Genomic DNA, 14,852 nt, shown 5'->3' with positions numbered 1-14,852 from the left:
TAACGCATCTAAATCTAAAGTTTTAGATTTGTATAAATATGAACAAAAGTTAAAAATTAGTTTGCCAAAGAAGTTTCACTTCTGACATGTGTGCTTTGTACGCACGCACTTTTTTTTATAATGTACCACAAGATCAAGAGGCCCGCCTTGTGCCAGATGGACGGCGAGGGAAAGATGGCTGGAGGCTTTTACCTGTAGGGGTCGATAAATACATTTTGATTTAATAACTTAATGTTAATTGTGTCGTTTATGTGTTTGTATTTTTATGGAATAAAATAAATCTGTATTATTATTTACATTAATGCTGCGATATATTTTAATAACTGCGGAGATAATCATAATCTTATACTCTTTAAATGTTGCTTTTCTGATGAAATAATTTTAATTTAACATCTTATACACATTCTTTTCAACATGCAGTATTCCCCTAGTTCGCAGTATTATATGTATAAATATTATCGTGTTTTATCAGCGTATGCAAGCAGTGAAATGATTAGATAATACCGATTGCTTCTTTTGTTCTTCGCCTAAAATAGTCTCTTAAAATACGAACGATATCATTTCTACTTTCTAAGAGTCGTTTTCAGCACTATAACAATTTATAGGCTGTTTGTTCTGGGCCAGTAACCTCTTGCAGAACATTAACATTTTCGTCCCTCACTCATTCACAAGATTGAAAATCAGCATAATTAGATAATTATGCTGATAATTCCGTGTGTAAAAACCAACCTAGGACTTCAGGCACCTCTCATTCCAATTCTTCGCGAAAATAACAGAATAAATACTACTTATCCAGAGCTTGATATCTTCGGTAGTGGGCTGATCAATTTAAGAAAAACATCGTTAAGCTATCTTGTACCTAAGCCGCATTGTTAAGAAAAAAAATCCTGATAATGATAGATAGAATACTTCTGCTAGGTCTGGATATACATAGTTGCTCCCCTCACACTATAAAATGGGTTTTTGTTTCGTTTTTTGTAATTTGAATTTTTTCTTTGATTAGTATTTTTTTTGTAATGTTTGTTTTGTTTAATAATAGGTTATGATCTCTATATGTATGTCATGCTTGCCTTTAAGTGCTTGTCACATTAAAAATTGTATTTTGTGTTTGTTTTTACCAATGTGTCAGTGTGCCGAGCGTTGGCAAGCTTTTTCTCAATAAAAAAAAAACTTAGCATTGTATGTCGTGTATTTTAATTAATAAAAAAAATTCACTTACTCAACCAAGTACACCTCTCCTAGAGTCCCTAATTGTTACAATTGTAAAATTTAAAAAGAAAACCGTATCCTTTTAAATTGCAAAACTAGAAGAAAATATTGATAATTTTGTACCAGATGTATTTCTACGCAATATAAATTTCAAATAGTTTGTTCCAAATTTAAAATTATCGAAAAGTTAGGCGTGGATCACGATAAAGTCATAGAAATCCGAGTTTTTATTAAACTTGTGTTCCGACCCTATCATAAATTTAAACTTTCTTCTAAGGCGATTATCGAAGTCGTTGAATCGAATAATGCTTTGATTCAAACTGTTACCCACGCACTTATAGTTCATTAGACTATGTTGTTTATTATTTTTCAATGTTCATAACTATTCGGATAACTTAAGAAAGAACTTTCTAAGGTAAGCCATAAATTAAAGATTAATTTAATTTTATATTCATACCCAAAACTTTCAACATCACATTCTGTGTTCTTCATCCCGGGACAATTATTTTTAACGATGAAGTATCTACAGAATATATCGTGTATATATATATATATATATTACTAGCTGACCCGGCAAACGTTGTTTTGCCATACGTATATTATTTCTAGGAATTTTTTTTTAGTTCAATAAAAATAACTATCTACTATACTTAAAAATAGAAGTTGAATGTCCTCTACATTGGTGAAAATTAGGGGTTGTATTTATGTTTGTATGCTGTATCATAAAAAAAATCTTTAAAAAATCAAAACAACATTTTTCACTTAGGGGTTTGAAAGATAGATAGTAGCCGATTCTCAGACGAGATGCAGAGAATATGTATAAAAAATTTCATAAGAATCGGTCGAGACGTTTCGGAGGAGTATGGGAACGAACATTGTGACACGAGAATTTTAAATATTAGATATGATAGTTTTAAAAGCTAAAAAAGTGATTTACGGTGCAAGTAATATGCGTATATAGAGCTTTTAACGACCTCAGAGCTGAAACGCACTCAAAAACGCAAAGGTCAAGCTTTCGGCCATACAGCCTAGTCTTATGTATTGATTTCTAATCCATTTGACATTATGGCATAATTACGTGGCGCATCGTCTGGTACCTCAATCACTCAGACTGATTCACAAACGGAGCAGATACCTACGTGTTACTGATACTATGAGAGAAACTATGCGTAAGAGTTTTTGCGACAGATTTGAAACGCACTAACATAAATAACAATGTTATATTAAGATATATGATATTTATTTCCAGCACAGATTTGCAATTAATACAATATTCTTAACCTACAAATTAATAAGAATGAAATATTAATAAATAGAAAATTACTTATTCTTACTTATTAAGACTATTTATTAACTAAAATAGCTTCAAAGTGTAACTCAAAACACTGTTATTCAATGCCTTTGAAAGCTTATTGTCGGGCACTGATCTGGATCAAAGAAAAGAGACAAAGGAACTTGAAATATGATGACTCTTAGTTTTACGATCTAAGTCAAAGTTTCTTTAAGCGAAACATTTGATAGATACTAAACTTCTAATTAGTACAAGATCAAATATGAGTTATCTATATATATATAAAAATGAAACCCGTTTTCCGTTGTCACGACATAACATGAAAACGGCTTGACCGATTTGTCTGATTTTTTTAAATAATATTCCTTAAAATAAGATGATGGATGGTTCTTACGGAGAGAAATTTTTTAAAAATTGAGTGAAAAAGTCTACAAACACTTTTCTATATTCCCATACAAAATATTCGTAATAATACTTAAAAGTCGATTTGAACTTTAATACCATATCATAAAGTTCAAATGTTAGTGGAGGGGTTCCGGGAAGGTAAATTTTTATTTTTGACATAATGCTTTTGTTGTCTTATCAACTTTCTTTTTTTATCTTACTAGCTAGACCGGTGTCCCGAATAGCAGAATAAGTATAAAAAAAAATATGGAATAGACTGTTAGGCGGTACGATGTTCGCCAGGCCAGCTAGTAATTTATAGATATTAAAATATTAGGGAAGTTACTTATTAACACTTTATTGCATTGCATATTTGGTACATATACATTCACATAATAAACATTCAGGAAACTGTTTGTGTGTGTGGAATTAATATACATATTTGCATGTACTTTTGATTTTAATAAGCAGATGGAAACGATATGGCTAAGAGGTTATATAGAACACTTAGAAGTCGTGAGAGAGGTACCTAATCCTATGGGATTACGATCAATAAAATGGCATTTTTTGTTTGGTTAGGTACTTACTTATTTAAAACAGAATTTCATACATTTTCATATTCATGATGAGTATTCTTGAATTGAATCGTTTATTAAAACCTTAACATAACAATCCAGTATTTACAATTTTCTTAACCTTCACAGTAATAATAAAAAAAAATTAAAAAGATAGGTCCCTGTGGCAGTGTACCTTTAACGCTGGCAGCATTTCCTCGCTGTATTGCGATATTTATTCCTTGAGCGAGGAAAGCACCAGCTCTGGTCACGGGTACTTACTACCAGGCGCCAATTTAAACCTTTATTTTTACACTTGAATAGGGGAGGGCGGGGCTGGTTTTAACGGAGGTAAGAATTAACAAGCTTATACCCGCCAAACGTGAAGTGATAAAAAAATGAGGCTTGGTTTAGAATAACTAGAATACACAGCCGAACAAGTCCTAACTTGTCAGTTATCGATCGGCCGACGCTAGTTATAGTTGTGCGTAATAACTTCGAATTGACAGGTAAACAAACTTTTTGTACTTCGTAATAAATTGATTTAAGATTTATTTTTACACTAAATTTAATCAAAGTTAATCCTAAATGGAATTGTATTTTATTTATTTTAAAACTATTATACTTGTTTCTAAATATTTTGATTAGTTTATTTTCTATAATTGATAAAATATAAAAAGTGACCTTGGGGCTAAAATTAACAAATTGGGTGGGGTCAGTATTAACATGTGATATTAAACGACTGTTCTTTACAAAAAGTACGTTTTATTATAGAATGAGAAATTACAAAAGGAAGAGTACAAGGGGGTCTACATCTCAAGAAGTATTTGAGCTGGCAGCTGAAGAAGTTCTGGTAAATAACAGGAAATATAGAGATGTTGCTACTGAATACGATATTTGTCACGTAACACTATTTAAATACGTAAAGAAAAAAAGGAGGGAACTTCTGTTGCTGTGGGTTATAAAAAAACCGTCTAGTTTATAATTCTGAGCAAGAAACAATGATAGCTAATTATTTAGTCAAATGTTCTAATATCTATTTTGGATTGCTACCAGACGTCAAAAAATTAGCTTACGAGCTTGCCATTCGATACAAGATAGATAATATTCCAGAATCTTGGAAAAGAGACGGAAAGGCTGGCAAGTTTAAGTACAAATTAGATTAAGACTGATTAACTAGTTACCTTATTAATATACCTAAAGATTGTCTCGTACTAAAAAGTATTAACACTGTGACATTTGTTGATGAATATCAAGTAGATTTAAAATACTGTATTGCTTAAGGTAACTCATAGAGGTTTTTTAAGACTGATACTAAAAAGTTTATGTGACTTTTATTTAATTATTATGTTTAAACTATTTAAAAAAATGTTCGTAACAGATTTATAAGATAATACTATTTTTTCTACTCCATTAAGAACTTAAAGACTGTTGAACCTAAAAAGTTTAAGTTTAAACTATGTGTTTAATTTTTTTTAGGCTTAAAATTATTCAAACTGTAGCAATGATTATTATTAAGTGTAGATTTAAAAGAATTTGTTATATTCTTTCAGTTCCTATCATAAAAAGTACTAATTTGTTTAACATTGAAGGCAATAAAACATTTTCATTAATTTCAGTGACATTTTATTTGAGTATTTGAGATAATTCAAGTATCTGTTATTAATTGCCTCTTACGTTAATACTTACCCCAGCCCCGTTAATATTCGCCCCACATGCGGGGTATATATTAACAAATGACTTTTTTGGTTTTCATGGCTCTCTTTCTGGAAGCACTTACATACCTGATGATTTTTGTTATTAATATCATAGCTGAATAACCAAAGCATGTTTTCAATAAAAAATAAAACGAAAAAGTCTATTATCAACGAAAATATAAATCATAATACAGAATTTGTTAGTACCAGCCCCGCCCTCCCCTACACATAAACCTTGGTGCCCGCCCTACCACAGTTCACATTCAATTCCTTAACACCTAAAAAATCACTCATCTGTAGTGAAAATCTTATAAGATTATTAAGATTACGAAGCCGCTTATTTAAATTTCTCAATACATTTTTCTGTGATAAATTATTAACAGAAAGTTTCTAATGGCATGGCAAGTTATGATATGTAGACACGACAAGTATGTTGATGTTCAATTTCTGATTTTTTATTATTAAACAGAATAAGTGATGTTTCTACTAATTTTGAAACTATTTCCCAAACATAACGAACAAATAATAACAATAAATTGAAAAACTTACAAGATATTGCAAATAAAGAGAATTTATTTTTCTTTTTTTTGCGTCTGAGGCGCAAATTGTTGTGGTCTCTGGCAGAATGACCAGCGCTGGAGAACACATCTGCTCCACAGTATAATGCTGAGCCAGGGTCAGTTACAACCAAAACACACACACACATTACACACTTAAAATGTACCTTATTCCTTTTTTCAGCCTTTTTCGTTATTTTTCTTTTTTGTTTATTATTTTGTGTCTTTCCGTTAGTAATAAATGTTATGTCTATATCTTTATAATTAGATAGTTGTCACAGGGTATATTTTATAGGTCTATCTAAGAGCAAGGGCAAGAGGGCTCAGCTGTAAGAATAGCCGTATGACAGAATAGGATTTTGACACCTGACGCCTAAGCATTGTTTTTCGTGGGTCTCCAGTCTATTTAAATAAAACATGGGCAGCCACGCCTAATCAGTATAATTATAGAAAAGTATTTCATATCCCGAAGGCATGCTGTCTAAGTGGAGCTCACGAATTGTCCTTCACGTTTCCTCAGCATCAGATCCGGATATATTTATGACAGGTTTGGAAAGACTGAGATGAAATATAATCTTTATATATATAATCCTTTGTGAGTGTGTATGTCACTGAACTTCTCTCAAACGACTGGACCGATTTTGATGAAATTTTTTTGTGTGTTCAAGGGGATCTGGGAATGGTTTAGATTCACAAATCAGCCCGGCAGATGGCGCTGCAGTCGGTACTTTCATACTTTGTTTAATATCCCAATCGCTTGAAATATGACGCAGGACAACGTCTGTCGGGTCCACTAGTAATGTATAATGTAATGGAATTGTGTGTAGTAAATTACTATTTAAGACTAAATGTAAGTTAGTCTATAATTATTGTTTAGCATGTATGATGTAAAAGAAAAATAAATAATTAAGAAGATTGCAATATACTCAGTCAACTTGAGCGTATATGCGAGAATATACTTTCAATCGAGGGTGCAATTATATCGTAAGTACGTCTTTGCGAAACAGAGGTCATTCACCCCGGCCCGCATAATCGTAACTAAATCGATTTAGTTCGGCATTTTATTGAAGAGGGGACTTGATTATATTAAGAAGGTTCATGAAAACTACAAGAACATGCAAGATGTACAAATGTCTTCTGTATTACGATTGAATATACTAAGAGTGAAGATTTTCTTCTGCGCCCTGTGTAAGGCACACAGAAAAAATATGTTTTTGGGTTTATCTTTGAATCAAACGCGAAATTTTACAACGTGATTTAAAGAAAGTATTGTTAAGTGCCTATCTCGAACCTAATCCGGTGTTTTGCTGGTAATTTTTTTTCTGCTTAACATAAATTTCTGGTATTTTTATTTATCTTGTATAAATTTTAATTATATTTTTTATGTTTTATGTAACATTTATGTTTAGCTAATTTATCATACATTTTAGATAAAAGAGTAACATATACCGTAGAATTAGTACTATATATATTTTTTTAACTTTAATAAATAAATAAAGAATACGTTGTGTATGCGTAAAGTTGGAAGAGAAAACACTAGATTAACAATACTAATTACAATAATAGCTTTTTAATATCTATTTTTTACTCAAAAGTGGCCAGTATCATATTTCTGTTCACGCAAAGGACGCGCACACACTTTCGACCGTACAGCCTATTCTTACATATTTAATTCTAATCCATTTGGAATATTACTTTAAGACCTACAACGCACTAGCGGCTGGCCGCAATGCGGTGTGCCGCTGCGGCGGGCCGCACATCGATTATTACATGAAACCGCACGATAACAACGCACTGACTTGCGGTCAACCGTCAACCGCTCCGGTTGATCTGGAGCTGCGGCGAGCCGCACCGGTTGAATGATGCGGCGCGCCGCGTCCCTCCACGCACTCGGCGCGGTTAGCCGCAAATACCACGTCCTACCCGCCTCAGTCATCGCTTGTTCCTTGCGCTAGACACTATGCAGAGATTTTTTGACGATATTTTCTACGATTATATAAATAAATAACTGCCGCAACTTCTTCAACGTCCATCATGCGCAATATTTGAAGAAGCACTGATGAGTGACGATTGCGGCAGACCGCAATAGGACCGCAATAGGGACGGTTAGCCGGAATACGGCATGCCGCTACGGCGGACCGTATATACCGCGGCCTGCCGCAGCGGCACACCGCATTGCGGCCAGCCGCTAGTGCGTTGTAGGCCTAAAAGTTTGCTCCACAGAAACCAGTTTCATCGTCAGATAAAACACCACATAAACAACAGAGATGTGTGATTATCTAAAGTACACTCTGTCTAATTTATAAATGCTACATAAATTTGGCGTAAAGGTCAAGAGTCCAGGCCATAAACTCCAAAAAAAAAGACAGCTACATAAATACCCTATTTGAAAGCGGAAGAAAGAAATGCAAATTTTACATGACCTGTAAATATGCAAATAGCAAGCTGCAGGTCTGTTCATTCCCGACAACAATATCTAGGGCATCCGCTGCGCAGTCGATAAGCCTGCAAATTGATTTTAAAACTCAACATGAAAAATTTGCAGTTATATTTTTGTAATATCTAGTTCTTGACTTAATTAGCGTAAATAACGTTTTAATTTTCGTTTTTTATAAAAAACTAAGGCTTGGGTTTTTTAATATTCTTAAAGATACTACATTACAAAAAATTACGCATACGATTTTACGTAAATTAATTAAAATTTTACTTAATAGTTTTATGTCATTAGGCAACTGAATTTCACTTTTAAGAAGTGAATTTATCACTTGAATGTTTTAGAAAGTGGCAATATTCAGGAAGGCCAGACCAATTAATGATAATGATTGATTTTAACACGCAAACTGTTATACATAAATGTAGAGGGCACGTGTGTAGGGCTATCAATACACATATACTTAGTTTTGAAAAATGTCATATTATTTTATCTAGAGAAGGACACGAAAGGGCAAATTTTTGTTTTAATTATTGCATATGTAAATAAACTAAGAGTAGATACAAAAACACATAAAAATCAAAAGAGGTTTAACCTGAAGGGCTACATCACAGTACAAATTCCTTTAAATTCCTTATAACAAACAGGGACCAAACTTTTGAAGGTTTTAATTTCTTTTATTAATTTTTAATAATTTGTATTATTACTATGTAGGTTAAGAAAATTGTTAATACTGCATATTTTATTGTTATGATTAGGTACTAATCTACCTATACTAATGTAAAGATAAAATAGTAAAATGACTAACGATTTCAAAAATTGTTTTACTATTGCGTCTTCCTTAGTCTTCTAGTAATCTTCCTTAGTACTGTAGGCTAATTTGTTTTAAAAATTCAAGTATCTAGTCTAATAGAAATAATCTTACAATGCCGAAGCATGACTTAAAATCAACAAAGTATTATTTAACAAACTGTAATAATCATGATATTAAAGTATTTAAATGGAAACTGAGGAGCGTGGTTAGTTACGAAATTACATTAGGTCACAGGTCACATGCAACGATAAAACGAGTTTGAGAAATATATCTCATGCTTTACAGATGTTTAAATATGATTTAAAAAGTATTGTATTGATTGAGGACCGTGGCTAAGCGCTCTTGTAAACGGTATTGGGTTTGAGCAATAAAAAAGCTGGTATATCTTCTGTACATGTGTTCGTAATTAAACTCCTAAACGGCAGGACAGATTTTGATGAAATTTTTTCTATGTAAGATGTGTCACGTCTGTCGGATCCGCAAATAACTTATATTAAAATGATAAGCTCTGGTTTAAACAACGTTGTTATCACCGGAAAGTTATAATAAATAGTATTCGAAGTCCAAACTCGTAATGTAATCAAAAAGTTTCTCATCACATCGTTTGCTGGGCGAAATGAAATGTTCCAACGCGGAATAGTAACGTCAATCAAGTTCTCGTATGCGTAGAAGGGCGTTGTAAGAGGATTTTTTCAAGAGGGCTGTAGGGGTTGACTGAAAAGGTTGTTTTAAAGCACGTATGTAACTCCCCTTGCAATTACATAAAGGCATAAGAAATTCATATCACATTCAAAATGCGGTTGACGGACGTGCGTCGTGTGCCACGCTCATGTCTTGATAATGCAAGCATAATGAATACTAAACAGAAAACGATATGAGCTCATTTATAAATTGTTTTGGGACATCGTAACTCAACAATTTGGTAAATATCTATGTATAATAATTATGTATATAATCTGTTAAGTATGTATATACTGGCATGCAATAAGTTGCCTTGGTAACTAACTTGATCTATCTCTTTTATGGACTAATTAAAACTTTACACAATCCCATACACTCAAATATACACATATGCACACACTAACATTATATTTTACTAGGGTAAGCCGTTCAGGATATTTTTTTATTCTTAAGCGTGTTAGTCTTAAGCTAAACAGTGGTAAGTGGAAAAAAAATAGTACACAAGTACAGACTGTTTTCCCCTTAATAGAGACTGTAAGTACTCGTAGTGAACGCTTTCTTAGCGTAAATATTCTTTTTAGTAAATTAGGTTAGATAGAAAGTTGTTGGCTACTTTATACCTAGAGAGCAGTGTTTTCCAAGCGTTGGCTTCAGCTTGCGACTCTCATCCTTAAGCTCGCATGTTCGATCCACGGCTACGCATCTATGGACTTTTGTCTATGTGTGCGTTTAACACTCGCTCGCATTGAAGGAAAGCATCGTGAGGAAACCAGCATGCCTTCGACACGACGCGTGTGACAGAAAAAACAAATGATCACGACACAGATACAGAATGAGACCCAGACCAATGAGGTTGTAGCACTGCTGGTTATTTTTTTGGATACATCAACAAATAAATAAACTTACTATCGAGGACTAAGTATAGTCTTGAAAGTTATCAGTTTGTTTTGGGTCATAGGTGATTACCGATTCAGTGCTAACTTGTAAACAAACCCACGATAGAAAGTTAATCATGCTATCATGCATGTTTCCATATTATACTCTGTGTGATGAGAGAGGTAATCTGTATTTTTTTAGGAGGCAAACTGGCAGGAGGCTCACCTGATGTTAGGTTATACTGCCGCCCATGGACACTCACATTGCCAGAAGGCTCGCAAGTGCGTTGCCGGACTTTTAAGACTTGGTACGTTCGTTTCTTGAAGGACCCTAAGTGGGCAGCTTGTTCCTCATAGTGGTGGTGCGCGGCAAAAACTGCCTTAAGAACGCTCAGTTGTAGAACTTACACAACTTACAGTTGTCAAATCAAATTTAAAAAATGTAAAGACTTTTGACTTTTCAAAACTCGAAGCGTCTATTATTAAAATAGCATAAATTTATAATGAACAAATTTAAGAAATTATTTCGTCATGAATATGTAATATTTTAGTGTACACTCCATTTATAGAAGGGGAAAAAATCCTTTTTGTAATACATATTTCAAATAATTCCAACCGACTCCCTTTAGTATTGCACTTTGGTATGCAACATATTACTTACACCGGATGCATATTATGGATCCATGCAAAATGCTATTAATCATGGCATGATGCGGGTGATTTGATATTCGGCAAGGTGCACAAGGTGTCCCATCTGCCGTAACATGTGTTTCACGAATCACAGACGAATCTGTACACCTGCTGTTTGAGTATTGGTTGATGTTCTTAATTTAAAAACTTTATTACGAATTTTTGAAAATTGTATGTATTGTATCTATGTACTATATCACTAAATAAAAACTGTATATATAAAATTTATACCTTGGGTTACGTTATCAATTTAAATAATATTGCCCATTTTACATGATAAAGGTAAAATAATGTAGCAACAGATATAAAACCACTAAGAACCATGTGTAAGGGAGCGTTCAAGTATTACGTAACGCAATTTTTGGAGATTATTGACCCCCCCTCCCCCATGTTACTCGCCGTAACGTTTTTCAGTACCCAAGTACAGTACTGTACCCAAGTATAGTAAAACGTTTCGTGACCACCTAGTGACTCTTCAGTTACTATTATGTGGTGCAAGTCGAAAATAATATTAACAATAACGTGTAATTCAATCCGCGCCCCGCATCGTAACGTTTTACAAAATGAGCCCCCCCCCCTCCCAAAATTCGTTACGTAATACTTGAACGCTCCCTAAAATATAAATTAAAACAGTTTTACAAATTAACCGTGAAATTTTATTTATATGCGAAGATGATGAACATTTACTGCATTGTAAAATTGACCTTAACACAAAGATATAAAGACGTCATTACAATTTACGAAATTCCAAAGCGTTAATGCAGGTTAAGAGGCTCCTGTTTACATAAATCCTTTATAAATCTTCGTCGTTGCTTTATATTAAAGGTTATAGGCCAATTAGGGTCGGATACTGTGCTTGAAATAGCGAATAATACCGACCTACATAACCTACACAACAAAATTACAGCGTAAAAAATACCGATAGGGCAAATGAAACGAAAGTTTATCAAATTATTTATTACATTGACGGAGTTGTCAGTAGATGTGTACTTTAAAAACAAGTCAGATCATACGTTTTATATTTCAAAAAAAAGTTATTGTAAATGTAGTGCAAACAAATAAAAATTCAGTTTCGAACTACTTAAGGCGAAAATAAATGATTAAAAATGACTTTAGAAAATGATTTTTTTTACAAAGAACAATTATAATTTGTAAACATGAAGATGGTATACTAAGTTAAATAAATATAGTTTAAAAAAACTATAAAACACGCTTTTAAAGCACATCAAACTAAAAAGTGAAAAATAATTCCTAATTTAGGCTGAAAATGGTAATGAACAAAAAATACTGGTTTTATTGTGAAAAAGCGATGTGCTTTAAAAGCGTGTTTTATAGTTCTTTTAAACTATATTTATTTTCCACTTTTTAGTCCTAGCAGCAATACGTGTTGTCTCAATTTAATCGTATTGCTTTGTGGACTTAAAAAAAATTCATTGTTTTTTCGAGATAAACCTATGAAATTATTATATTGTCGCTGATTCTTTATAAGTGTACAAAGTTTGAATTAAATCTGTCCGTTTAAAGTGGGTCAAAATCGAGTCCGTAGGCATACATACATACATACAGGTGAAGCTAATATAAAGCGTGTAAAAATACCAATGCCACGTTTCTTTGCACGCAAAAACGTCGATTTAGGTTAATTACATTTAAAAGGTGTGAAGGAAAGGTCCTTGACGTTCGCAAATTCGATTTATCGGTTCCCGACTTCGTGGCATGTAGGTCGCCTGGACAGCTTCCAAAGTTACATTTGACACAGCTGAATAAACTTTTGTTTACTATTTCACTGCTGCTAAAAACTTCTTATTCTTTCTAGGTGTGAATCTGTTTTTTTGTGCTTAAATTGTCAGCGGAATGAATAAAAAATTCAGTATGCATTATAACCATTATTTTCCAGGTTTACAAGTTGGAGAGCTAAAAAGAATTTCTTTTTTACTTTATCTTCATAAAACAATGGGGAGACTAGACGATAGTACCGTGAGACAATTGTGTTTGAGCTCTCTCAGTTGTTACAAACGAACCTCTCTGGAAAGTGTACGAGAAATTTTCTAGTGTTCTTTACATAGTTTTCTATCTGTGGTTCCATAGATAGTTTTACAGTCTAATGTTTCAATAGTCGATTATGTTTTTGTCTCTGTAATAGAAAATTACTAGCATATGCTTTAGTATTAGTTCTAGCCGGCACTTGTACCAACATATAAATCGTAATTATATTTTTGTAACTATCCTAACCTAACCATTTACCTCAAGAGAATGCTCGCTAGACAGAAATTTTGCGCTGATAGAGGTAATCGCCAAAACTGATGCTTATTTGAGGCTAAAGACAAATCGTACTATAAAAATGGTATCGTAAAATTGTATGACCGCTCTATAATCGTTGTATCGCTCTCGACGGCAATTATTGGCTTAAAGGTCTTGTTACCAGGCCATAAAATTTAAAAAAATGACTGCAATTCTATTGAATAATCAAATCAAATTCTATGAAAAAAAATTGTTTTCTACGCCTACAAACTTTTCAGCCAACCTAATAAGTTATATATAAGGTATTTTATAGGCTCAACTGGTTTTCATCACCGTAAGTCTCTCTTTAAACCTCTAAGGATGTTTATAAGCCCAAATATGTTATTATATGCAGGTATATTTCTCGGATTTTAGCTGCAAGAAAATAAAATAAATTTGCCTAAAGTGAGCCCCCAAAACCGGTTTAATTTACTACGCAACTGGTATTATATTTGTTTTGAGTATTATTAGCATTTTCTTATATAAAATAGATAGTTTTTGCAATTAATTTCGCGCACGTACTGATAACTGTGTGCTAAATGTAGGTAATTGGGTTTCTGAAATCAGTCGATATTTCGCACTCGACTCGACCTGTCTGGTCGAGTGCGACATTTCGACTCGGAATGGGAACAAAGCAGGGTGGGACGATGCGTCATGCCACCCCTGACCCAACGCCCAGGGGTGGGCACCCCTACGTCGATCGATTCCACAACTACGAAAGCCATGCGCAGAAACCGCCCTATGTTTATAATATTTTCACGCTATTCAATAGATTTGTGAAAAAAATATTTAGTTTGTTTACAAATATGACTAAATGATGATATCACGGGTGATAATTAATCAATACTCACTGGCACTCGTTCATAATTTCCTCCTGCGAGCGAACCTGCACCGGCGCCAGTTTTTCCACACTTTCCTCATAATTTCCGAAGCATTTTGTTATTTTCTCGTCGAAGGTGTTAACTAAATCTTCCAGAGAGCCAGAGAAAGTCTCAGTGAAATTATCTCCTTCGCCGTTTTGCAGAGTATCCTGTTTACACTTCACCGGTTTGGGTTCGTCATTATCGTTTATTTTGTTGGAGTCAGTTTTCATTTTGACAATTCCACTTTTGAGATTCTTAATATTGTTAAGCCGTATGTCATTGCCGTTGATGGTCTTCTGCGGAAAGTCGGCAGTAGAAAGACAATCATCTGCGTCTTCGATTTGGGCAAGCGGCGCCTCGAATTCGAGTTCGGCCATCCTGCTAGCCGACTCTCGCATGACCGACAAACGTACGTCCACCCGCGCAGTTTACCGCGCGAATACTGAATTTAAACAAGTTAGCACTCAGCGCTGACTCAGCTGTCGGCACTCAGCACTTGTTTGCAGCGCCTAGCTGCTCGTTTACATGG

At 33.7% G+C, this 14,852-nt stretch overlaps 1 protein-coding gene and 1 long non-coding RNA gene across 2 annotated transcripts in view; one reads left to right on the top strand and one right to left on the bottom strand.

The window, feature by feature from the left end:
• The window catches only part of LOC125060175 (fasciculation and elongation protein zeta-2), a 63,096-nt gene extending 48,321 nt beyond the window's left edge, over positions 1 to 14,775 (bottom strand). Inside the window, exon 1 of the mRNA XM_047664942.1 lies at positions 14,312 to 14,775. Coding sequence (XP_047520898.1) covers positions 14,312 to 14,721 — 410 coding nt within the window. The 5' untranslated portion in view covers positions 14,722 to 14,775. The remainder of the gene's footprint in view (positions 1 to 14,311) is intronic.
• On the top strand, positions 3,764 to 5,053 carry LOC125060176. Its single transcript, XR_007118812.1, has 2 exons — positions 3,764 to 3,947; positions 4,213 to 5,053. It is a non-coding gene; the product is annotated as an uncharacterized LOC125060176 (long non-coding RNA).
• Positions 14,776 to 14,852: the final 77 nt, after the last annotated feature.

Source organism: Pieris napi, chromosome 21, assembly GCF_905475465.1.
Source record: "Pieris napi chromosome 21, ilPieNapi1.2, whole genome shotgun sequence".
Taxonomy (NCBI): Eukaryota; Metazoa; Arthropoda; class Insecta; order Lepidoptera; family Pieridae; genus Pieris; species Pieris napi.
Note: the sequence above shows the minus strand (reverse complement) of the source record. Positions and strands in the feature narration are given on the sequence as shown.